Here is a 25,892-nt window from a genome sequence, read left to right as displayed (position 1 = left end):
CTGGTTTCTGGGGACCTCGATCTCCTGTATTTTTGACATCTCAGCTTTGCAGATGATCCAACGGGTGGAAATTCTATTGTTCTGTGGCCTGGGGGTGGATGAGGGGTGGGATGGCATCCAGGGGCCAGGAGGTCCCCAGGGCTGGACCAGTGAGTGCCAGCTCTGCTCCTGGCTGGTGCGGGACCTGGTGAAGCCACTTGTGACTGGACACTGCAGCCCCTCTTGCCCTGCAAGTCCCTCTTGCTCACTTGGTTCTAGAGACGTTCAAAAGGCCCCAAGAGGGCTGAGTCATGGACACAACCTCAGTGTGCACATCCAGGATGCCGGGTTCAACCAGCTTTCCCTGGTGGAAGGGCCAAGCTGTGGTGGCTCTCAGGAGATCCCGGGTTCCCAGTGCAAGTCAAAGGCACAAGCTGACCTCCAGGTGCCTGGGCTCTCCAGTGCAGCACGGGCCCCAGCCGGAGCCCCCCAAAAAGACAGCATAAGAGAGCAGAGGGTGGAGGTCACCACCCCCAAAAGGCACGCAGTCCCGTTCACCTGGAGAAATGGCTCAGGTGAAGGGAAATCTGGAGAGGCGATGGGGACTGGAGGCTGGGGCCTTTACAAAGGGCTGGAGAGGCCCTGTGTGTCTGAGCTACCCCCCAGGAAGGCTAGGCTTGGGGCGGCTTCTTTCTCTGCAGTCAAAGGCCTCCCGGCAGCGAGGGCCGCACACCTTGTGCAGGTCCGGAACCTGCAGCTCCCTTCCCTGTGGGATCAGCTGCTGCATCGCCTCTGCCAACCCCCAAAGGCGGCTGCAGGGGTGCGGTCATCAAACCAAAGTGACAGCAAGGTGCAGGGGCTCCATCCGGGTTCCACCTTTTGCTTTGGAGGTGGCCGAGCAGGGTGTCAGTCTATCTCCCACTTTGCAAAATGGAGATGGGGGGTGGATGTGTGCAAAGGGCTTGGCACGGTGCCCACGGAGTAGGTGCTCGATGCCCATTCAGGATCTTCCTAATGGGGATGACGTGGAGTCAGCACTCAGGCCTCAAGGTGACGTCTGCCAATCCTCGAAGCATGACCCAAATCGGAGTGTTGTCAGAATCCTCAACAAAAATGCATAGCGGGCAGGAGGCGAGGATGGCCTTATCCTGCAGGGATCTGCATTCAAATGAACGAGGAGGAGAACTGGAGAGGAGCAGGTGGGTCAGAGGAGCCGGAAGAGGTCCAGGAACTTGGCCCTGCTGCTTGGCAGGACAGAGGCTGAGCAGATCAAGAGCTGGGAGGATCCAGGGTTCAAAGCCAGCCTCAGCAACTTAGTGAGGCCCCAAGCAACTCAGCAAGACCCTGTCTCTAAATAAAATATAATGAAGGGCTGGGGAGGGGGCTCCGTGGTTAAGCACCCCCTGGGTTCCGTCCTTAGTACCAAAAAATAAAAAATAAAAAAAATCACAGGTAGCCCCCCCCCCCATTGTAGCGAACAAATGGTGGGGCCACCAGGCGGGGGTCTACCCAGCCTGGAAACCGCAGGAGCCTGGGGAAAGGAAATGTCCTCACCAGACCCAACCCAGCCGACATCCCCAACTTGTAAAACCCAGAGTCCCCCGTGAGGCCATGAAATACATCTCCTCGGCTTTACTGTGCCTGGCACCCAGGTCCTGGAGCTGCCGTCCTCGTCCCCCCCCCGCCCCGCTGATCTGCACCAGCCCTCGCCTCTGCAGTTGTCACACTGTGGTGCCAACAGGAGAGGGGAAGCCGAAGGGACCCGGGGCAGGAGGGCCCCTCTTGGCCTCCTCCTGGCCTTTCCCCCCCAAATTCTGCAAACTCAACACCTTCCGTAAGACCCGGGGACCTCTGAATCGACACAGTGACAAGACACTGCTGGAAAAGTGAAAGCAGGTGACCCCCAGGACAACGTGAAAACGCCCCTGGGGCTGAGACGGTCTCGCCTCCTCTTCATGAAAGGAGCGGCTGTCGGTGAAGTGGGTGAATGCCACCCATCCAAGAGGGACACCTGGGGGTGGGGTGCAGGGGGCGGGGACTCGTAATGAGCTGAGATCTGCACTAGCCAGCTGTTGCCTAGGACGTAATGGCAAGAGGGGCCCTAAAGCGGCCAGTGAGGGACGAGTTCAAAACCAGCTTAAAATGCACCCTCCGTCCGGATCCCCTTCGCCGCTCAGCAGTTTCAAGGAGGAGTGATGCGGGGGGGCGGAGAAACAGGATTGGTGACAGGGGGAAGGGACTCTGACTCACAGCTGAGGACACAGGCCAAGAGGGGTCAGGCTGGACGGGCTGAGTCCCCACTCGGTCCCTTGCCGCGGTGGCAGGAGATCTCCATGCCCTCTGATCTACGTTCATCCTCAGAATCCTCCTGAACACTGTACCTAGGCAGCCTCTGAGTACCTGCTTCTCTGTATTATCTTTGGTCCCTTCTAACTTGGGTGGGAGAGCTGGACATGGGCAGAGGTCCGGCTAACACCTAGATGGCCCACGCTCTCGTCAACTGGGGCGACACCTTCACATGGCACCCCTTCCCAAAGCCGAAGTGGTTTCTTAGCCAGCCCCTTGACCTTGGTCTCTAGCATGGTGCTTTGAAGTTCCTTGGGCAGCATTCAAAACAAAATCTAAGAGGGCTGGGGAAGGAGCTCACATCTGTCTGTCTGTCTGCAACAGCCTACGTGGTGGTGTTAGGAAGGTGCTTAGAAATATCAACGGGGCCACCGAGCTTGGTGCCCTGGGAAGTCACAGAAAACACTTTAAAAATGGAAACCTTGTGAATTCGAGGAATGAAAACGAAGCCCCCCACCCCAGGCATCTGACAAAATGGATCATCTTGTTCAAAAGCGTTGCCGAGACGTGGTTCTTCTGTGTGTTTCTCTTTCTGGGCCCAGAGTGAGTTTTTTTATCTGTGTACCCGAAGCAGGGTGGAGGGAAGTCCCTTGTGTGCTGGGGTCAGCGTAGGTAGGTCAACCTCGGGGCACGGAGAGGGGGGCTCAGGCTCAGCAGAACCCTGAAGCAGGTGATGCGGCGTGTTCTCAGTTCCTCTTACCCTGCTTTCAGTTCCCTCTCCTCTGGAAGGCTCCTGCTAGCTCTCCAAGCCCTCTAGTGATGTCAGGGCCACCACGTAAGGCCATGTGTGTTGCGCACTGCACAATTTTTAGGGGTCCCAGGCCCCTCTGACTCCAAACAGTGTTCCTCTTCCCTGGTCTTCCGTGGAAGTCTACCTGATAGGCCTCAGGTCTGACTCACATTCTCAGGGTCTAATGGGTCACTGCCTCAAGATCCACTCTGTAGTTGAAGTCAATGAAATACAGAGCAGATTTTGGGGGGTCAGGGTGGAGGGGTAACCAAGATCTCTTACACGGGTCTTTCATTTCTACAGCACCTGGCGCCTTGCAGGATGTTGACACTCTATACCAGGGGGCTAAGAGATGGGGTGCTGGCCTCAGCCTAGGGCTGAGCCCCATTTCTTCCCGCCACTTGCAAGTGACCTAGACTTTCTTGCAAAATAGGTCGGTGCAGGGAATTAATTGAGATAATGCAAGAGAGTCATTTAGCACGGTGTCTGGCAAATAACCTCCCATACCTGTGACCTGCTCTGGTTGCTGTGTTTCACAAAACCCTGGGAGGCAGACAGGTTGGAGTTGCTTCCTGCTGTCCCACAGAGAGATGAGTGTGTCCAAGGATACGAGGCCCCTGTGTGTGCGGAGGCTGGGTGTTCAACCCCGGCGTTCAGTGGGGGACTCCCGGGTTCTTTCTATCCTCTCTGCTCCCGTAGACCCTCGACCAGGTTCATCTGCCTCTCCAGGCTGCGTGGTTCTGACAGGCACGCGAGACCTAATAGCTGCTTCTTTAACTGGCCTGTCTCTCTCGAGAAGTGCCTGTGTTCCCAGGGAGGGTCTGGGAAAATGTGCCCTTCGTGCACAGCCACCATCTAATGCCCGTGACCTTTCAGAGACCCCACTAACAGGTAAGGTGGACATTTTACTTGCCAAACAAACTAGCCAATTTGACCATAAAACCAAAACCACCGCAGAACAACCCAGGTGCTCAAGAAATACCCAGAAATTCAGATCTTCTGTCCATGAGAGAGAAGGCTCAGGGAGGGATCTAGATTTTTCTGAAGATCACTCAATTTCAGAGTCATTTTTGAAGAAAAAGAACTGAAGTATAAATTCAGAATTAGGTATGGGAACATCACAGAGCCGGAGAGCAGATGAGTGGTTGCTGGGAAAGGTGGAGGGAGACAGAGAGATTGGGTGCGGTGATAAAATCGGCAACAGGAGCCTCTCCCAGGGGCATGCACCTGAATCACAGTGAGTCTGGAGGCTGAGGCAGGAGGATGGAAAGTTGGAGGCCAGCCTCAGCAATTTAATGATGCACTCAGCAACTTGGTGAAACTCTGCACCCGGATAAAATATAAAAAAAAAGTGCTGGGGGGAAAACACGGTCTGGGGATGTGGCTCAGTGATTAAGCACCCCTGGGTTTCATCCTCAGTACCAAAGAAAAATGAGGATGGGGGCACAGCATCAGGAATCCTAGTAATGTGCTGTCCTGTATCCTATTGATACACTTTGGATCTCTGTAAAGATACATATTGACACTTGCAGCTCAATATGTGCTGAAATTGCGCAGAACAGAACCCATGAATGAATGCACATAAAGCCATCGGAATCTGAATAAGATAGGTGCAGTGGCATCCCTGATAGTCTGACCATCATATGGTACTAAGTTTATTTTGCAGGACACTGAACTTGGGGTAAGCTACATAAAAGGCAGTTGAGCTCTTTTTTCTTTGAACAGCTTGTAGATCTTCACTTAGCTGAAAAAGTTCAAACCTTTGGAGAGAAGGAAGAAGAGAGGCTTCCAAGCAAGACAACAGGTAGGACTCACGAGAAGGGCTTGCTTTGGGGACCGGGTGGACACCCAGGCTTGGTTGGCTTCCTGGAGAAGCCACCTCTGATGGAACTAGCGGTGGAGTCATAGGAGATGTGACCCAGCAGAGACGCAAAACCGTTCCAAGACACCCCCCCAAGTTCTCGGAGACTCACCCACATAGATAGGTGGAGTCCACTCACTCCAGAGCCCGGCTGTCCTGCAGGCGGGGCTCACGGCCGCCCTCACTTGAATGGAGTACTTGGAGAGATGGTCAATGGCGGAGACGAATGTGTTGGTCGTGATCCTTTCCATCTAAATGGGGGGAAAAGTCTTGTAAGAATCTCAAAACCCGTAAGGTATGTCGATGACCAGCTTGAGGGGGTCCTGTAGAAATAAAGTGACCCGGTGTTCAGGAAGTCACTCAAAGACATCTGGCCATCCATGCTAAGGCCAGGAGCTCCCGTAGGGGCCCAATTGATGTTTCAGATGCAAAGACCAGAGTAGCCTCTACCAGTGTGAAGAGGCTCCCTGGCCTTCTCCCTCTGCGTCCTGAATCCTAAACAATGTCACAAGGGCGTCCTGGTATCTGCAAACTCATCTGCCACCTGATTTTGAATGACCTACAAACTATGACCTGCTACGTTTTGGGGGTTTTTGTGGAGAAGGGGTTTAGTACAGTAGGTTGAACCCAGAGGTGATAGACAACCCCAGCATTTTTCAAAATTGTTAATGTTGAGACAGGGTCTCCCTACGTTGCTTTAGGGTCTTGGTAATTTGCAGAGACTGGACTTGAACTTTCCATTCTCTAGCTTCGGGCTCCCAAACCCCTGGGCTTACAGGTGTGCGCCACCTCACCCAGTGGCTTAGGTATTTTTCAGTGGCTGGAAAATCTCCAAAGAAGAGTCTTGTTTCATGATACATGAAAACCACGTGAAATGGAAATCTTCGTGTCCACAGATAAAGCCGTATGGGAAGCAGTCTTACCCATCTGTTGACGCTGTGGCCGCTTTAATTCTGAGTAATTTTGATAGAAAAATGAATGGCCTGCAAAGCCTCTCACCATTTACCAAAAAAATTTGCAGGCAAAACAGGCTCAGCAAAAGTGAGGTGCTAAGCAACTCAGTGAGACCCTGTCTCTAAATAAAATACAAAATAGGGCTGGGGATGGGGCTCAGGGGTTGAGTGCCCCTGGGTTCAATCCCTGGTACTCCCCCAAAAATATATTGATGAGATCACATTGCTCTGCATTTACTTTTTCTCTTATCAGTGAGACACGTGTTGGAAGCCTGCCGCCCCTGTGTTCTGCTCTAGCTTGCTGATTGTGAGCAAGACCGTGTCTTTTTCCAGGTCTTGCCTTTCCAAAGGGAATGTTAATTAGCCAAGAGTTATTGTGAGGATAAGATAAAATTATAAAGCTTGACACGTAATCTATCCTCAAGAAATGTTGGCAGTTTAATGAGGTGGGAGGGTTTTATTTTATTTTATTATTTTTCTGAGATGGGATCCACTTGCGTTGCCTAGGCTGGCCTCAAAGTTGCGATCCTCCTGCCTCAGCCTCCCAAGTAGCCAGAATGACCGGCACATGCCACTGTACCCTGTATGTGTTTTTTAAAACTGCCGTAAGATACATTCAATATAAAATTGACCATCTGCTGCATTTTTAAGTGTACAGATCAGCGGTTTTAAATACAGTCCATCTTCCCGTGCTTCTCATCTTGCAAAACTGGCCCTCTGGGATGGGATGTAGCTCAGGTTCAATCACAAGCAATAGCACCAGTTTGTTTAGAGAGTTTGAGCACTCTGGATGCTTCCTGTGAGTAGAATCACACAGCTCTGCGTCTTTCTCATAGTGGCTCATTCCCTGAGCACCATGTCCTGACAGTCCATCCACGTGTAAGCCTATTTCAATTTCCTTCCCTTTAAAGGCTGAGTAAAACTCAGGCGCGGTGGCAGATACCTGTAATCTTAGCAGCTCAGGAGGCTGGGGCACGAGGATCCCAAGTTCAAGGCCAGCCTCAGCAACTTAGCAAGATGCTAAGCAACTCGGTGAGACTCTGTCTCTAAATAAAATATTAAAAAGGGCTAGGATGTGGCTCAGTGGTTAAGCGCCCCTGGGTTCAATCCCCAGTGCCCCAAAAAATAAAAAGTAAAAAGTAAATAAACCCAGGCTGAGTGACACCTTCCACTGTGTGTACACACCACATCTTGGGTGTGTTGTCATCCATCGATGGCACCTGGGTTGCCTGTAGCTTTGGGCTGAGATGGGATCTAACACAGCCAAGACCATGACTGTAGGTCTTGGAACACTGAGGTTTCTGCTTTCAACCAGAACCACGACATTTCACATTTTCCCTCCACCAGTACCCACGAGGTTTCATCTGACCCCTGGGATTATTTTCATCCCTAAGCAGAACAAAAGGCTTATATGGTTTGGTTGATTTCCATAACACCTGGGCAGATGTAGTTGACCTCGTTCGTACCCAGCTATAACCAGAGCAGCCAATGGAGAAAAAAAATTTTTTTTAATGTTTATAAAATGAATATTTGTCATGGACTTTTGGAACCCTCTGAGGAATTACCTGCAAATAATTCTTCTTTGTGTTGTGTATCTTCACTTCGTAATCAAAGCAGTGCTGTGGAAAGGCGGAAATGGGTTTCTCCCAACGGATGGAGAGACGCGTTCCCTGGATCTGGGCTGTGACATTGGCTGGCGGATTCGCTCGAGCTGGTTAGAGAAGGAGAGGTCAGTGACATTGAGTTGGTGATCAGGGCCAGTTAACTCCAATCCACCCACACCTCTCCAGGCATTCAAAATTTACCAGTAGATCTTTCTTTTTTTGTGGGGACTGAACTCAGGGGCACTCGACCCCTGAGCCACCTCCCCAGCCCTATTTTGCATTTTATTTAGAGACAGGGTCTCACTGAGTTGCTGAGCACCTCACTTTTGCTGAGGCTGGCTTTGAACTTGCGATCCTCCTGCCTCAGCCTCCCAGATACTGGGATGACAGGCGTGCCCCAATGTGCCTAGTTTATCATTAGATGTCAATCAGCTCATCTCAAGCCACAGGAAGCTGGTGACTTCTTAGGACTCCTGTATTGTAGTGGCATGAAAAAGAGACCCTTCTTGTGAGCTGTAGAGATTGAGGCTGACAGAATTGCATGGGTGGCCGGATGCCTGTGATCCCAACAGCTTGGGAGGCTGAGGCAGGAGGATCACAAGTTCAAAGGCAGCTTCAGCAAAAGCGAGGCCCTAAGCAACTCATCAAGAACCATCTCTAAATAAAATACAACATAGGGCTGGGGATGAGGCTCAGCGGTCAAGTGCCCCTCAGTTCAGTCCCCAGTACCAAAAAAAAAAAGAATTACATGGATGAATTCCCCCCACCCCTGCCCCGGCTCAGGGCAAGACTCCATTGTAAGGTCCCTGGAAAGAAAGTAATTCCTCGTGTGGGTCCTTGTCCTAGATCCTAGGACTGAGATCTCGCAATGAACAGATCATAGAGACACACTCAGAATGGGATCCGATGGCTTCAAAGTCAGCCCTTCCCTAAAGCAGAACCTTCTCAACCAAGAAAGTGCTTCGTTCTTTTAGCAATCCCAGGACTTGGTCATAAAATAAATTCCTGCCACCTGCACCAGCTCGGAACCATTTTCCCATTATCATTTGCTTTTTAGGTCTCTGTCGGAATCTTTTATTGGCTATTTTCATAAAAGGGACGTTTGGGGGGGGTGCACAGGAAATGTACCATTGAAGGGAATAGCAAAGGCTGGGATTCCGGGGCCGGATTTAGGCTCCGGTTTGATGGCAGGTGTCTCACAAGCCAAATCCTGCCCTGTGAATAACAAGTCTGTGTCTTCAGGGAACATTTATGCCGGGTTCTGTTCTAAATGAAAGATGTGGAAATGACAGTCCCCACACAGTGTGGCCTAGGAAGAGGGAAGGAGGAAGAAGGTGACCCATGGATACCAAAGATCCTTTCCCAACACATCCTTTCCTAGTGACAGGAGAGTCCCTGGGAAGGAACCATCCATCAAGCCTAAAAATGACATTCTTTGGGAAGGAGCCAAAACATGGATCCTTCTCCCCCAAATACATCCTTTCCCAGTGACACGACAGTAGAACGCTAACCGCGGACCTTCTCTTCTCACAGCCTGTCTCCCGAATGCCCAAACTGATACGTTCTGTGAAAGTCACTTGTGCTTAAGTTATCTCCCAGTGTCACCTACATATGCACAAATCCCTCCTATCATTGGGGGCCATTTTTCTACACCCAGAAAGTGAGGAGTGTGGTGCACGCCTGTCATCCCAGCAGCTGGGGAGGCTGAGGCAGGAGGATCTCGAGTTCAAAGCCAGCCTCAGCAACTTGGTGAGGTGCTAAGCCACTTAGCAAGACCCTGTCTCACAATAAAAAATAAAAAGGGCTGGGGAGGTGGCTCAGTGGTTAAGCACCCCTGGGTTCAATTCCGGGTTCTGAAAAGAACGACAATGATGGGTTGCTAATGGCTAAACTCTGGGCTCCCACTACTGATGCTCAGTGGATAGCTCAGGACTCCTCCTGTGTCCCTGCCTGTCCTTCGGCACCTACATGGAGGACACAGAGACGGTGGGGGGTTCTGGGGTCTGTCAAAGAGCAAGACAAGCCCAGTTCCCTGGACTCCCAGCTCTGGGGTCCCTTCTCTTCAGTGTGCCTGTCTCTTTCTTAAATAAAACTCACTTTCTACGCTTGGGGGAGTTTCATCTTCAACACCACGAAAACTAGGACCTGATCCTCATCTCCAACAGGGGTATGGGCAGCATCTCCTGAGCAGTGTCTGGGGATGTGGCCAGACATCCTCCAACATCCAGGGCCGGTCCCCGTAGCACAAAAGTCATGCAACCCAAATCTGCAGCAGTGCTCCCACTGAGCCACCTGCCCCCGTCAGCAGCACAAACGTAGTCCCACCCGGTGCAGCGCTGAGACCCTGCGATGCAGCGATGTGGGTCACTCTGGGCGGAGTCTGTCTTACCGATGGCTTGCACCCCAAACAGCTGATCAAAGGGTCTGATGGCAGCTGTCCTGCTGGTGCCGTTAACGTGAACCGCCAGCCAGCCGTGCCCCTTGCTGCTGATGAACGACCTTGGGACCCAGCAGGCGGTATTTCTGCTGGTCGGGTCTTTGCTGTATTCCTGGCACTCCTCGGTCCAAGAGCCATACCTACAGTGGAACGCTCGTGAGTTTCCTAAGGCCCAGAGGAGGTGACCCATTTGCATGGGTAAAAATAGGGACTCACCTGTAGTAGAGGAAGTACTGCGTGTCTGGGGGGGCCTCCTCGCCCGACAGCCAGGTGCAGTGGAGAGAAACTCGGTGTGGCCTCAGGTGGCCACCACCTGCCGTCGTCGTGCTGGTGGCACAAGTTAAATTCGAGACTGAGGTTCCGGGAGACCCTGGGTGGTCAGAAATAGAACAAAACAACGTGGCTGCTGTTGCTTTTGAATCTTGTACCTCTTTGGAAACCTTAGCGATGGCACGTGTCTTGTCACCTATTTATAGAAACTTAGTATTTGCAAAGAGTTGACTTCCTAGAGGAGCGAAACTAGAAGTAGAGAGCCCAGGGGCCTAATGCCTGGGTGCTGTGGTGCACACCTGTAATGTCAGCAACTCGGGAGGCTGAGGCAGGAGGATCGCGAGTTCAAAGGCAGCCTCAGCAAAAGCGAGGCACTAAGCAACTCAGTGAGACCCTGTCTCTAAATAAAATGCAAAATAGGGCTGGGGATGGGGCTCAGTGGTCGAGTGCCTCAGAGTTCAATCCCTGGTTCCAAAAAAAGATGTACTGCATTCCTATTTCAACTATATATTATGCACAGGTGGAATTGGTAATAAGAAGTGACCACAGCCCCCGTTAGGGTGTGCATGCCTTGGAAGACTCCTCCCAGGAACTGGTGACTGACTACAGAAAAGCAAATCATTGTTAGTTTTTCTGTTTCCCCGTTTTGCAAAGTACGGAATGAAATTGGACTTTGAGAAGCTTCCCTTACCTGGTGGGGCTTGGAGTTCTGCAGAAACCCAGCTGCTGGCCAGGGGGGCGTGCCCTTCCTGCAGGATGGTTCGAACGCTTGCCGAAAAGCCTTCGTGGAGGGGGGCCACGCAAGTGCTCTCCGTGCTCCTGGTTTCAAACTGCAAATAAAATCCACAAGTAGCCTTTAAAAAAAATGACTTCTTATGCCGGATGCCTCTTCTTCCACTTTTCAAATGGAGCATAGATAAAATAGACTGAAATAGTTTTGTTAGGAAAAAAAAAATTGGGGTGGGTGGGTACCAGGGATGGAACTCAGGGGCACTCAACCACTGAGCCACCTCCCCAGCCCTATTTTGCATTTTATTTAGAGACAGGGTCTCGCTGAGTTGCTTAGGGCCTCGCTTTTGCTGAGGCTGCCTTTGAACTCGCGATCCTCCTGCCTCAGCCTCCCGAGCCTCTGAAATGACAGATGTGCACCACCGCGCCTGGCTTATTAGAAAAATATTTTTAAAAATCCATTCTAATAACATCACTGCTCGGTGGCCCATGAACATATTCCTCTCATAAAAGCAAACAAAGCATCACAGTTACGGTTTAATGGAGCTTAAGGTTGAAGTTCCCTTTGACTCCTATCTCTAGTGTCCCCCTGCCCTGCAGAAGAAGTAACAGGAAATTCTCTGGAATTCCATATTGGCTGCAAAATAGTTAAAACACACTGTTTCTGCCTTCCTGGGACTTTGGGACACAGCAGGTGTAGCAGGTGGTTTCACAGAAGTCAACCTGAGGCTCCGGGGAGCCACCTAACGGGTCCAAGGTGACAACAAATAGGGTCTAGATGAGGGGGGCTTTGAACTCGATTTCTCTGACTTTGCCCCTTGCTCTCTGCCCATTTGCAAGGCTACTTACTGTCTTCTGTTCTTTATGCCATGGTAGAAAAAAAGCACCAAACCCTTACCTACTCCATTCTACCTTTGGTCATTTTTTTTTTCGACTTAAAATTTCATTTGATGAAAAAGTGCAGCCCAAACAACATTTACTCTACATAATAACAGCTGCCCTTAGAAGGGATATTTACGTCATCGTCTTGTGGGGCGTGGATCTGCACGTGGTATTCCAGGTGAGCGTTCCTTGGCTCTTGGTCAGGATTTGGTTCCCAGCTTAAAAGGACTTGAGCTAAACCCGTGACTCTGATGGTGAAATTCACAGGCGGGAGAAGGGACACTGTGGAAAAAATTAAAAAGCAACACGATGTTTTGTGGTGCACAAACAGCACTTTCAAGTATTTAAAAATATTTCACTGTACTATTTTGCTAATGGATGCGAAGATGTTCAGTACCGGAATAATTTCAGAAGATGCTTCTTTAAAACTGTTTCCAACTCATCATCTTATTTTCTTTTTTTTACTTTTCCTGAGTGTCTATCTATACCATGGATGTGGTTTTTTATGGAAATATGAATATTTTTCAACATCATTTATTGTAACCGTAGTTTTCAAACTGAGGGCCATTATCTATTAATGGGCCACAATCACAATTTATTGGATGGTGACCAGCATGTTTTCAATGATGTGGAAGAAACACAGAACCGAAAAATACCAGAATAGAAAATAACAGGGTGCGTCACACGTGATAAGAAGAAGAGCTTCTTTGTAAATCTCTTGTTACCATTACATAAAGGTCCTGAGGTGTGTGTATGTGTGATTCATGATGTATAAAGATTCGTGATGCGTTCATTTCCTATTATGAGTCACGGTCCAAAGTTTATAGAAAACAGCTTTTTTTAAGCCGCTTCATGAACCACGCTTTGACTTTGCTTTCAAAAAAAAAAAAAGTTTATTTAATTACAAAATCAAATCAGTACCTGCTCATCAGTTTTGTAAACATGAACAATTTAAAAGGAAAAAAGGAAAGAAAAAGAAAAAAATATCCTACAATTCTACCATGAAGAATGACATTAAGGGCTGGGGTGGTGGCTCAGAGGTAGAGCACTGACCTAGCATGTGTGAGGCCCTGGGTTCGATCCTCAGCACCACATAAATAAATAAATAAAGTTATTGTGTCCATCTACTACTAAAAAAATATTTCTTTAAAAATCTGCTATCCTACCATGAAGAAGGATATTAACATGATGTAGTCACTATATAATTTTTTTTTTTCTGGGCATGCATTGATACGACTTTTTAAATTTTTTTTTCTTTAACCAGAATTAGGCCAATACTGTTCACACTGCTACAGAGCCCTCTTTTGCTCCCTGACTGACGTGTGGGGATTTTCCATAGACCTCAAGAGACTTCCAGCACTCTGCACCCACCCCGGCTAGCTAAGGGTTATATTTAAAGATAAATATAAAATGTCCTAACTGTGGGTTTGCTCAGGGGGAAACCGTGCTACCCATTCTATGATGGACTACGTTGAATCCAAGGTCCTTACGCTTTGGGTCAGGAAGTAAGTCGGCGGGTGGTATCACCGTGGCTCCCCAAAGAATCAGGAGTACAGGGACCATGACGGTCAATCAGATCCTGCAGAGAGGAAGGGGACAATTGAGATCATCTTGCTGGCATTTCTGAGAAAAATGGAAAGCCCCTTTCTAAAGTAAGATGTGGGCATCTGGCCATTTAACAAGCATTTGTGACATATATCCTTTTATTTATTTAATGGTACGAGGGATGGAACCCAGGGGTGCCTAACCACTGAGCAATATCCCCAGCCTTTTTAAATAATTTATTTAGAGACAGGGTCTCACTGAGTTGCTCAGGGCCTCGCTAAGTTGCTGAGGCCTGCTTTGAACTTGTGATCCTCCTGCCTCAGCCTCCAGAGCCACTGGGATTACAGGGGCACATCACCATGCCCAGCTGTGACATCCATATGTTACATACTAGGAATACAATATGTTAGACTTATACGTTGGGACCAGGCCTCCCAACAAAAAAATGTGTTAGGCACGGTCGACAGCAGACATAAAACATTACCAGGACTATTTAAATATAAGCCGCAGGCTGGGGGTTGTGACTGGGTGGTAGAGTGGGTGTTTATCGTGCACCAGACCCTGGTTTCCACCTCTGGCAATATTTCTACCTACTTGAAACAAGTGGACGATGAGAGTGAACTCACAGTGGGAAAAGGCACCATCGCTCAGTGTGAAAAAGCAGGAAAAAAACTTAGCATCCTGTTTCATGGGGCAAAGAGCAGAGAGAAGCATCTCTCTTGAGGAACTTTCCATTAGAAATCTCTTCAAGAATACAAGCAACCATAAATGTTGGTGAGGACGTGGGGGAAAGGCACACTCATACATTGCTGGTGGGACTGCAAATGGGTGCAACCACTCTGGAAAGCAGTATAGAGATTCCTTAGAAAACTGGGAATGGAACCACCATTGGACCCAGCTATGCCACTCCTCAGTCTATACCCTAAGGACCTAAAATCAGCATACTATACTGACACAGCCACATCAATGTTTATAGCAGTACAATTCACAATAGGTAAACTGTGGAACCAACCTGGGTGCCCTTCAGCAGATGAATGGATAAAAAATATGTGGTACATATATACTGTAATGGAATATTGCTCAGCCTTAAAGAATGAAATTATGGCATTTGATGGTAAATGGATGGACCTGGAGAATATCATGCTAAGTGAAATAAGGCCAATACCAAAAAACGAAAGGCCAAATGATACACGGATGCTAATTCCCAACAAAGGGGTGGGGGCTAGGAAAGAATAGAGGTACTTTGGATTAGACAGAGGGGAGTGAAGGGAGGGGAGGGGTCGTAGAGGTAGGAAGGACAGAGAATGGATCAGACATTATCTCTCTCTGTGCCTATATGACTATACGACTGGTGTGATTCTAATACACGGGCACCCAGAAGAATGAGAAGTTATACTCCATTTATGTATAATGTGTCAAAGTGCATTCTACTGTCATGTATAACTAATTAGAAAATTTTTTAAAAAACATTTAAAGAAAATAAATCTCAAGCTTCTCCCTGCACAGATATTTCTCCTGGGAGCTGCACTGTAAGTACCAGCCACCCACACTTCTCCCAGAGCCGTCCTTCCTGCGGCCACACGGTCCCCAGTGATTCAGTGCATAGATATCATTCCTACCATCGAAGGAAATGAGTCTGAAAATTTGCCAAAGAACAAGCCACCACTCAGCAAAGAACTTGGGCCCCATCTGGAATCTTCCAAGAGCAAAAAAACAAAACAAAACAAAAACCCTACACTGTGTCCACTCTAGGGTCCTAATTAGAATGACTTATAGTTTTCTGTTTACAGTTTTATTTTAATAGCTTGATATTTTCCAAATATAATTCCAGTGGAACCAAAGGAGAGATCCTGAGTAAACAGGTAAGTTCAGCAAGTAGCACAAAACTCCTCATTTTTTCTTTCTTAGCTAAGTGGCTGCTTAAGTTATTGCTACTGAAGTTACTAAAGGCAAAGGTCACCGTGGTAGGAAAGAAACAGCCTCGAAACCATAAAGTCCTTTTTTTCAAATAAACTTAAGTATTGCTAATCGGAACCATGCCCATTTCGACAGAAGTAATCATCTTGTTTCTTTTTCTCCGACAATTCCAACTAGCGAAAGACGTTTTGAACCCACAGCGATGACGAAACAAAAATCCAGACATTTTCACATTTTTCTTTCATATTTCCAACCAGTGAGTACTTTCAATGAGTTAAAGGGAAGTGTTAGCAATCTTTGGAGCCTGAGCAGAAAAGATAAAATATCCTTCTCAACAACCAAGAGAGCTTCCTCTTGAGACTGCGTAAGTGATGTCTTAAGATGTCAGCATTTCCTGATATGATATCAACTACCATCTAACTGCACTCATTTCATCAATAGGAATTTTAGATCAGGGGAAAAAAAAATTGCAAAATTAACACACACACACACACACACACACACACACATACCCCCTCCTAGTGACTGACGTTCTAAAAATAATAAACATTTGTTCATCTTTTGCAAATTAAATTGTCGAAGTCAATAACAAAACGGTTGAATTTCTCAGTGGGGAGATGATTGAATATTTTACATAAGCAAGAACTCTCCCTTAGAATGGGCCATATAGTTGTACGTAGCTGCAGAAATTAGAACTGTTTTTTTTTCTGTTTTTTTTTTTTTCCAAATTTGATCATTAGAAATTTTTTCGAGGATCAACTTTTGGACAGAAATAGATTTTTTTTTTTGCATCTCTTGGGGATGTTTTCTATTCAAATAGATAGTAACCTGGAGAGAAAAATCAGTTGTCACATTTGCTGCACAATGTACTCACGTACGAGTCTAAAAGTGACCAAGAAGAGCAATTTGGGGTACACAGATGGGTTTCAGGCTCAGCTTTTCTGGAGATTCAGCATCGGACCCCCCCCACACCCCGTTTTCTTGAGTCTTGCTGATTCTCTGTTCTATGGAAGCATCCCCAGTGGTGGCCCCTTAAAATTCTGGTCCCCTGAAGAGCAGTCATTCTTGATGACAGTAGCTGGGTTGGGGGTGGAGGGACAGAAGCTCAGATCTCTCTTTAATCCAAAAATACCCTGTCCTCTCCATGGTGCAAGAATAGAGCCAATTCACCAGCTGCATTTATAGGCGCCCATCTATCGTCTCCAAATGACAATCGTCCTTCCTCTCCTGGTGGCCCATTAAGGTCCAACAGAAAACCAGGACATCAGCATGATAGGCTTCAAGCTAACCAGAAGGAAGGAGGCCCAGCTGCCCACCTGAGGTCACTCGGGAACACGCACTCGATCTCGAGGACAGATCAGGAGCTACTTGTTCCTGTGTCGTGGGGTTGAGTCAACCTAGGATTCCTCGAGTGCCCTCCAAGAATTGAGCTTCCGGTGGGCCATGAAAGGTGAAAGAAAACAGGGGCACAGTCTCTTTCAGGACAGATGTTTCTAGAAAGTTGAGTCAAGTGTAAACCAAGGGGGGGGGGGTGGACTTCCCCGGGATTCTTGAGAAATCCATCCAGTTCTACTGAAGTTCAGGGTCACAAAAAAATCTTTCCCCTCTCTCTCTTTTTTCCCCCCTTTTTATAATTTATTGATGTTCTGCCCAGAGCATGTATTTGACAACCCAAGTGGTGGTTGAGGCCCATTTTTAGACCCTTTTTTTTTTTTGAGTTAGCTGCAGTGACATCAAATTCGAGGCTCCACCTCACAGCAGAAATTGAAAAGATACGGAGAGGATCTGTGCTCTGTTGGACTCTTTAAAGAGTTAACTTCCTCTTTTATCCTGTACCGTGCAGTTAGAAATAAAACACGTTTTTTTTGTGTGTGTGTTTTTTTTTTAGGAGAAAAAGAGAGAATGCAATAAACCAAAAGCACTTTCCTAAAAATATAGATGGCTAACAAGGATTGTTCAGCCAATTTGGGGTTGTGTATTGTTTCACCCCTAATGAGCCTCTGATTGGTTTTCTGAAATAGTCCTAAAGTACCACCATGGGGTCCAACTGTGGACACACACACAAAAAAAACCCTCTGTCCAGAAGGAGATGGTACCGCCACCCTGAGGGTCTGGCCAATTTGCTGCAGATATCCCCGATAGTTAAATATATTGGCTCCCATCAAACGTGATCATCCCACATCCCTGAGCGTACCTGTGCACGGCCACTCTCCTCAAAGCCAGTACCAACAGCAGAAACCAAGGACCCCGTTGGTCACGTTCATGGTGGCCAACCCAGGCGTGGGGCAGATGTCCAGGTGGGTAGAGCAGAGGCAAATCAATACCCAGCCGTGACAAGGCAGGACATAAGTGCTGGAATCAAACAGGGGGACCAGCAAGGTCAGGGGGTGGTGCAGAACAGGGAGCCTGGAACAAGCCCAGTCCCCTGGGTCCCTGGCCTAAAAATTCCCCCGTGCAGGCTTTCAAGTGAGGATGTAAACCAATCAGGTGACTTGATTTTGAAATGCAAACCTTTAACAGCTACATAGATTGATATTTTTTTTCCCAATAACAATGAAAGGGGAAGTAATCACATGGAGTAGCAATCTAGAGATCATACCCAGTCATGAAATGTTCAGTATATTTCATTTAAATGGAGTATCGAATGCATTCTGCAGGATAAGTATGAAGCACGGTCAGTTTTCATGCATTAAATGAATTTTAGATCCGTGGAGTATTCAAAGAGTCTGATTTTCCTTTCCTCCCTCCTTCTTCTCTTGTGTCTTGAATCTGCATGGAAATATATTTTCTTTGCTTTGGGTAAATAATTAAGTGAACATAAAGCAGAGAGAGAGAGAGAGAGAGAGAGAGAGAGAGAGAGAGAGAGAGAGAGAGAGATCTCAGCAACTTTTTGAACACTTTAGACACAAACTGTCTTGGAAATCCAAAAAACCTTCAGCAGAAACAAAAATGCAAAATGCCTTTGGTTACATATGGTAACACCAGTCCCCTGTTGTCATTGGTTCTTAATTTGCAACTTTTCAGATGAGCTCTGAAACTTCCTCAACCAAGATACATTATGACACTCTATTTTCTAGATTCACATATTTTCTAAGAAATCTTAGCTGCATGTGTGTGCTAGTTTTCATCCCATCCAGTATCGATCTGGAGCCGTGGAAAACAGATGTGTCATATTTATATAAATTTTTGGCAAAACTATGAGTGTTATTTTAATAGGACTCAGCCCGGCATGCATTAGCCCATTTCTTACTTAATCCATTCATAAAGTCAAAAAGAAAAGTGCTTTCTCTGGCCAGCCCCTGCCTGATGCAAGTTTGAAGCCTCATCATTAATTCTGTCTTTACTGATAAAAGTTTTTTGAAAAGATCTCCCTGCCTTTACAAATTGCAACTTTTCACCTTTTTGGTAACATCCCTCCCCACCATGCAATTATTAGGAGGGGGTGCAGGGGGTACCTCCGGAGTCTGTGTCCTAGGACAAGGTGTCCCTCTGCTCACCTGAGATGAGTCAGGCGTCTGCGGCCGGCTTCCAGAGAAGTGCAGAGGCCGTGCACTCAGAGGCCGGCAGCCGGGCATGGAGAGGGAGCCTTATCTCGGGGTGCCCTGCTTGACTCGGAGACAGTTCTTGAGTGTGTCATCATCACAGCTGCACTGGTGAGAAACTCGCAGGCAGTTCCTCCGCGATGGGAGAGCAATGCACCTTCTCTAAGCCAACACCGAGGAGGAAGGAGTGGGTAAGAGGGCCAGGGTGATGAGCTTGGCACTCCCGATGACCACCCCGCTGTCAATCAAAAGCATCTCTCGGGGTCGTTTAGCCACTATCTGATAACCGTCTTGTCTGCACCGTGACCTGCTTTTGGGACACAGTTTGGTGTCTTTGGGAGTTGACATTAACTTATGTTGGTGACCACCAGGTAATGGAGTCTTCTCTGGACCCTCTAAAGCTTTGCATTATTATTATTAATTTTTTTTTTTATGTGCTGCATCCTCTGGAGTAGTGATTGGGTCTTCGTCTCCAGTTCAAAACCGGGTACATGATTTGATACGCAGTTCAGCCTGAGGAATAGGAAAGTCCCCTCGTTCTGAGCCTGAGGAGCAAGTTTTCGGTCACTGGGTGATGCCCCTTGCCCTTCTCTGTCTTGGTAGCAAGCTCTGTTTCCATGTAAGCAAAGCTACTTATTCTTCCTTCCTTTGTTCCATTTCTTTCTTTTTAAACACATCGTTTATTCATTCATTTATTTTGGAACTGGAGCGTTTAACCACCAAGCCAAATCCCCAGCCTCTTTATTTTTATCTTTCCACATTTATTTTTCTTTTCTTCTTTCTTTCTTTTTCTTTTTTAATGATATTGAGGATTGAACTCAGGGGCACTCACCACTGAGCCACAGCCCTTTTTTATTTTTTATTTAGAGACAGGGTCTCGCTAAGTTGCTCAGGGCCTCCATGTTGCTGAGGCTGACATTGAACCTGCGATCCTCCTGCCTCAGCCTCCTGAGCTGCTGGGATGACAGGCGTGCACCACCGAGCCCGGCCCCACATATTTATTTATTTATTTTTTAGTTGTAGGTGGACACAATGCCTTTATTCTATTTATTTATTTACATGTGGCACTGAGGTTCAGACCCAGTGCCTCCTATGTGCTAGGTAAGTGCTAGACCCCTGAGCTACAAACCCAGCCCCACATTTTTTCTTCTGTTTGCTGCTAGGGAATTTCAAGGTCAGCGGCTAGCAAAGCTGCCTTCTTTTAAACATGTGACCTAGGGTGGGACTGACCAGATAAGAAGGGTGTTGAATGCATTATCTGTGCTGTGGTTGATGTTGCTGGTTGCCTTTGAGAGGGCTTTAGCCCTGGGGGTGCATGTGGTGCGATTCCTCAATCCAGGAGAAGCAAATCTCAGTTTGGGGACACTGGAGCAGACAGATAGCGGACGCACAGGGAATGGGTTGCCAGAGTTAGATCAGCGTTTCCATTTCTGATATGATGGACAGGAAGCCCATTGATGGAAACTTCCACACGTCTCTGCATCCCTGCTGCAGGGCCGGGCGTGGCGGTGCACGCCAGCAATCCCAGCAGCTCAGGAGGCTGAGGCAGGAGGATCACAAGTTCAAAGCCAGCCTCAGCACCGGTAAGGCCCTGTATCTAAATAAAATACAAAAATAAGGCTGGGGATGTGGCTCCATGGTTGAGGGCCCCTACTGTGCCAGACTGTTAACTGGGACAGTTGCCCCAAAGGAAACCAGATCATTCATTGTTAGATGACCCCCCAAATGTGACTTTCCTTGGGGGGAAAGGAGAAGTAAAAGAAGGAACAGAGAGAGATCCATCTCTTTGCCAAGAGCTGCCCAGAGAAGTTAAGATAGGCTATCAGTCATCTGAGCAGCTCTTTGAAGTCCTCCTCATCTGGCTTTAGTTGTAGCATAGCCATCACTAAAGAAGCTGAGAATACTTATGAGTACTACTGCAAGGGCAGTAATTCTGGGCTCAAAAGCCTGCATTATACTGATCCCTGTATTTTTGAAGCTCTTGCACACAAAACCTATTTACTGCATGCAGCTGTGCACCGTGCCAGGTGCTCTCAGAGTTACAGAAAATTAGAGCTGGCTGCTCCCCGCACTGACACTCACCCAGGCATATGATCCTGTCCCAACTAAGCCCATAATAATAAAAAAAAAGTCATGTGCTTATGTCCCCCACCCCGGTTTTCATAACAGCAATGGAGAAGGAATGTGGGCGGTTTATGTTGTAGGAAGTCACTTTCATTCTTTAGGATACAAAGTACATGTCCAAAGACATTGTCATGGAAGGTGCTAGAAGGATTCCCCAAACTCTTTTTTTTTTTTTCAAAAAAATGAAATCAATTTTGCCTCAGTTCCATAAGAAATAAAACAGCGTGGGTTTAGCCCAAATGGCACGGGTAAAAAAAAAAAAAAAAATCCCAAGAGTAAAAAACTTGTAGATTCAGTGACTCTTGCTCTTTGCAAAGTGTGGTTCAGGGAGCTTATTAAAGGTCTGCACTCCTGGAGATGCACTCTGTGGAATAATGTGAAAGGTAGACCAAGATTTACACAAAAGAGAGGGAAATTTACTGTAGCTTTCCTTGTAAGAGTTTAAGTAATATAAAAACGATTAAGAGAAGGAGATGAGTTTATTTTCTTGGTACTGGGGATTGAACCCTGGCGTTCTGTATTTCGGAGCTACACCCCCCCAGATCTTTTTATTTTTTATTTAGAGATGAGGTCTTGCTAAGTTGCTGAGGCTGGCCTTGAACGTATTATGAGTCGCTGGGATGACAGGTGTGCACCACCATGCCGGGCTGACACATAATTTATGAAGTTGCAATACATGGATATGAAAAGGGGTGTTATCGAGAACTCTGGCATTAAAGAAATATATTCAATAAAAACAACAGGCAGTACATAGGCACGTAATTTTTTTTTTATTTTTTCAAAATCTCAGTTTGGGTTAGATGCTAAGACTGATAGGAGAGATTATCTCTACGTGGTGGGTGTATTAGTCAGGTTTTGCTACAAAAATAACCACAAGCTCCTCAGTGTAAATAAGTATTGGTTTCTCGATTGACTGGGGTCTGGCTCACCTTGGGTTGGGCTCCAGATTACAGAGTGGGCTCAGGTTTGTTCCAAGCATCTGCCAATCATTTGGAACCAGCAACTACCCAGAGCCAAACTGTCAAAGAGGAAAATCACGGCCCGAGCACGTTGTAGACATCGAGTCACATCACGGTCAAGGACGTCCCCAAAACCTGAACAAATGGCAGGGTGAAACTCAGAGTCAGCTGGCCCAAGCCCAAAGCATACTCTGCCCAACATGGTAAGGCCCAGTGGTAGGGGTATGGGTTTGGACAGTTACTAGAGGGGAGTGAAGGATTGGGACCAATCATTCACTCTATGGAGGCCGAATTAATGCGTCTTTTATTTTATTCTTGTGCTTTTATATGTAGAAATGTTTTAGTCCATACAAATGTGGGGATAAATTTTTTTTTATTGACCCCTGAGCCCCATCCCCAGCCCTATTTTGTGTTTTATTTAGAGACAGGGTCTCACTGAGTTGCTTAGCACCTTGCTTTTGCTGAGGCTGGCTTTGAACTTGTGATCCTCCTGCCTCAGCCTCCTGAGCCGCTGGGATGACAGACATACTCCTCCATGCCTGGCTTGCATTATACCTTTTTTTCAGTGCTGAGTATTGATCCCAGGGCCTCCTACATGCCAGGCAAGCCCTCAGTCACTGAACCACATCCCCAGTCCCACAAGATACATGTGGAAATGACTTTGGTCAGCCTCCTGTCCTTAACTTGGTGCACAGATAACACGGGGCTCCCCCGCGTCACCCTCTCCCTCTGTGTCTTCAAAGACACTGGTTGACAGTGATAAAAATAATCTACAGTCGACTTTAACTCGGCTGCAAAGACCCCCTCCATTTTTTTGAGGCTCTCGCTTTGGGGAGGCCCTTTCTGGCCTCAAAGCCTTCTTTGCCTCCTCTGAGAAACCACAAGGCCCGAGTTCCCCCCCAGTGTTCTAAAGTACAGCATTGAATATGGGGAGAAGAGCAATTGAGATGAAAAGTTAGCAAGTGGAACCCCCCCCCCCCCCCCCCGCTGTGGGTGGGGCTTGTAAAATGGTACAACCACTTTGGAAAATTAACAGGCATTTCTCCAAAAGGATAGTGTCTGCCTCCGATCCAGCAATTGCATTTCTAGGCAAAGACCCATCCGAGAGAATTGAAAACGTAAGTCAAAAAAATAATTACTATGGTTGGAGGGGGAAGTGTGGGAGCTGGTAGAACCTGGGAAACCAGACTTCTTTGGGGGTGATGAAAACATTCTATATTGATTGTGGTGACAGTTTCCATCTCTGCAGACACCGTAAAACCACGGAGTTCTGCACTTTTGGTAAATTGTCTGACATGTGAATCATATCTCAGTAAAACCACCATAAAAACTCTAGACAGTGTCCCCGACAAGATTTAATCAGAATTCTGGGTAACTGTTAGAAAAGTCCGAGCGGATTAAAATCAATATGTGGGTTTACCACCTGCCCGAGAAAAGCCACTGAGCGCCTCTAAGATGAATCAAAAGGGGCTGGGGTTGGGGCTCCGTGGTGAGCGCTTGCCTAGCATGTGTGAGGCACTGGGTTTGATTTTCAGCACCACGTAGAAATAAAGGCATGTGTCCATCTACAACTAAATAAAATATTTTTTTTTAAAAAGGATGAATCGAAAGCTTGTCTTCAGACCATGAAGAGCGTCAGTACATTTTTTGACTCATTCTTTTCCAGTTCTTTAAGCAGCAACGAGTTCTTGGCTCTCTGCAAGCTGCCTATAGGAAATTCAACCAGAATGTGTAAAAACGGCCACCAAAATGGGGGCTGAAATCAAAACCCATGCATATATGATTTTGTTGGGTTGAGCCCGACTCCTACCTATACCTACAATGCTCTAAATAAAATTAAAAGAGATGAAGGTGGTGGTGCACACCTGTCATCCCAGTGACTTGGGAGGCTGAGGCAGGAGGATCACAAGTTTGAGCCCAGCCTCCACACTTGATAAGGCCCTAAGAAACCTAGTGAGACCCTGTCTGAAAATAAAAAAATGAAAAGTCCTGGGGATGTGGCTCAGGGGTTAAGGGTCCCTGGGTTCAATTCTCGGCACTCCCTACCCCCTCTAAAAAAAAAGAGAAAATCCACAAGAACTACACTGCTAAACTAAGTTTATTAATGTAAAACAATATTCTGCTTCTATTTAGAGAGGGCCTACTGTGTGCCGGGAGTGTTGACTGCTCTGTACACATCCTATGGAAGCCCGATAACCTATTTTACAGATGAGTAAACGGAGGCTTGGAGAATTTATGTAGCCATCACCATTCTTGGTGATGCTTCCCAAATTCAAAAATTGCCCAGAAGGGCCAAACCTCTATTCTAGAATTGTGATCGTTACTTTACAAGAAACACCTGAGAAATGCTTCCCTTGGAGTGACTGCGTTATTTGGTGGCCCTGGGTGAGAGATCTGGCGGGAGAAACTCTGATGCGTTCAAATTAGGTTTGATGTCATCTGCTACGTGGGGACCTCTCAAATTGTCCTTTCTCTCTGTCATGGGATTTTTACCTGCCACGTTGAGGACTGATTTTTATTTTACCTCCATACTGTGGTGACTGGGCTATTCTTATCTCCTCTCCAGCACAGAGATGGTGAGATCAGGTCTCACGGCTTGGACCCGAGACAGGGATTGGAGGCCAGGTCCTTGGACAAGCTTGGTTTGATGAGAATTTTTTCCTGCTACACAGGCACACGGAGTAGGTCCTCCTACGTTAGGGACAGAAGGGGATTTCTGTCGAGGCAGCAGGGAATTTTACATGAATCTCTGTTTGAAAAAAATATGGTGGAGAATATTCCAAAGAAGCAGAGTTTAGACTCTTCCGGGTTCTGATCCGAGGTTGCTGATGATTCAGAATTTTGAAGGTGATCATTCTCAGCCTTTTACCCTGGGGCCTCTGTTCCTCTAACTATTATGGAAGTCCCATGTTTTAAAATGAATTGACCCGGGTATGAAATTTCAGAGCCGCTAAAATTGATTTGTCTATTTACTTACCTCTTTTAAATGTAAAATAAAATTGCATTTGTGTGTAAAATCCCCCAGCACCAATGAAAAGTTGCGAGCCTACATTTGCCGAGAAATGTCTTTATTTGTCCTCTGGGAGGTCTTAAACTTTAGTTGGCTTCTATTAAACTTTTATGAGAACAAAACTAGCAGATGACTTTGGCTTCAAACAGGTACTTTTTTGTTGTTGTTGTTTCAAAGAAAGAACAGGCATTCCGGAAAACAGAGCTCATTCTTTTCAATAAATTACTTTGCAGAAAAAAATTGGGGTGTGGGGGGGGGGCATGCAGACAACTACCAGCACCCCTACATGGCAGGATATTCAAATGAGGTCATAATTAGGCTTTATTTGATTTATCTAAATGGCGCTTCAAATATCTTCCCGCAGGGGGCCAAGTGCTATTATTATTCATTTCTGACTTAATGGAAAGTATTTTTTTTCTTGCATTCTCTGTCTTAATTTAAAATGCAAATGTTCCCACGAAGCATGGTGGATGGTGGATGCAGAGGGTCCTGGAGGGAATGGTGGCCCTCGGGGTGGGCAGCTCTGAGCAGAGATCCCACTCAGCCATGTGTTTTTAACTTGAAATCAAACCACTTGCCTAAAACCCAGAAGGGGGGGGGGGGAAATAGAGAGGGATTCAGCATTGGAACAGATTTTGTAACATATTCCACCTAAGTTCTTTTTTTTTTTTTTTTTTTTGGTACCAGGGATTGAACTCAGGGGTGCTCAACCTCTGAGCCACCTCCCCAGCCCTATTTTGTATTTTATTTAGAGACAGGGTCTCACTGAGTTGCTTAGGGCCTCGCCATTGCTGAGACTGGCTTTGAACTCGCGATCCTCCTGCCTCAGCCTCCTGAGCCACTGGGAGGACATAGGCCTGCACCACTACACCGGGCTGGTCCACCTCATTTCTAAGGCACACTTGGAGGTTTGAGGAGGCTGAATTGTGAGCAGCCAGAGATGTCCAGGTACTGACCCCTGGAACCCCGGAAGCTGTTACCTGACACAGCACACCTGATGAAGG

At 47.1% G+C, this 25,892-nt stretch overlaps 1 protein-coding gene across 2 annotated transcripts in view; it reads right to left on the bottom strand.

Moving 5' to 3' along the window:
* Positions 1-19,127, bottom strand: part of Il5ra (interleukin 5 receptor subunit alpha) — a 28,879-nt gene extending 9,752 nt beyond the window's left edge. Inside the window, exons 1-9 of one of the 2 annotated variants that reach the window (XM_046425567.2) lie at positions 17,853-18,289; positions 17,448-17,605; positions 13,282-13,370; positions 11,928-12,073; positions 10,872-11,010; positions 10,127-10,280; positions 9,863-10,050; positions 7,435-7,580; positions 5,029-5,167 (exon numbers count right to left, since the gene is read on the bottom strand). In XM_046425567.2, coding sequence (XP_046281523.1) covers positions 5,029-5,167; positions 7,435-7,580; positions 9,863-10,050; positions 10,127-10,280; positions 10,872-11,010; positions 11,928-12,073; positions 13,282-13,354 — 985 coding nt within the window. In that variant the 5' untranslated portion in view covers positions 13,355-13,370; positions 17,448-17,605; positions 17,853-18,289. Of the gene's footprint in view, positions 1-5,028; positions 5,168-7,434; positions 7,581-9,862; positions 10,051-10,126; positions 10,281-10,871; positions 11,011-11,927; positions 12,074-13,281; positions 13,371-17,447; positions 17,606-17,852; positions 18,290-18,750 lie in introns of those variants that run through there. The other variant, XM_058573004.1, reaches the window with a different exon arrangement.
* Between the last annotated feature and the right edge of the window lie 6,765 nt (positions 19,128-25,892).

This window comes from Marmota monax, unplaced genomic scaffold, assembly GCF_021218885.2.
Source record: "Marmota monax isolate L192 unplaced genomic scaffold, Marmota_monax_Labrador192_F-V1.1 WCK01_AAM20220418_F8-fsc00028, whole genome shotgun sequence".
Taxonomy (NCBI): domain Eukaryota; kingdom Metazoa; phylum Chordata; class Mammalia; order Rodentia; family Sciuridae; genus Marmota; species Marmota monax.
The sequence above is the reverse complement of the archived record's forward strand: the minus strand, read 5'-3'. Positions and strand labels throughout refer to the sequence as shown.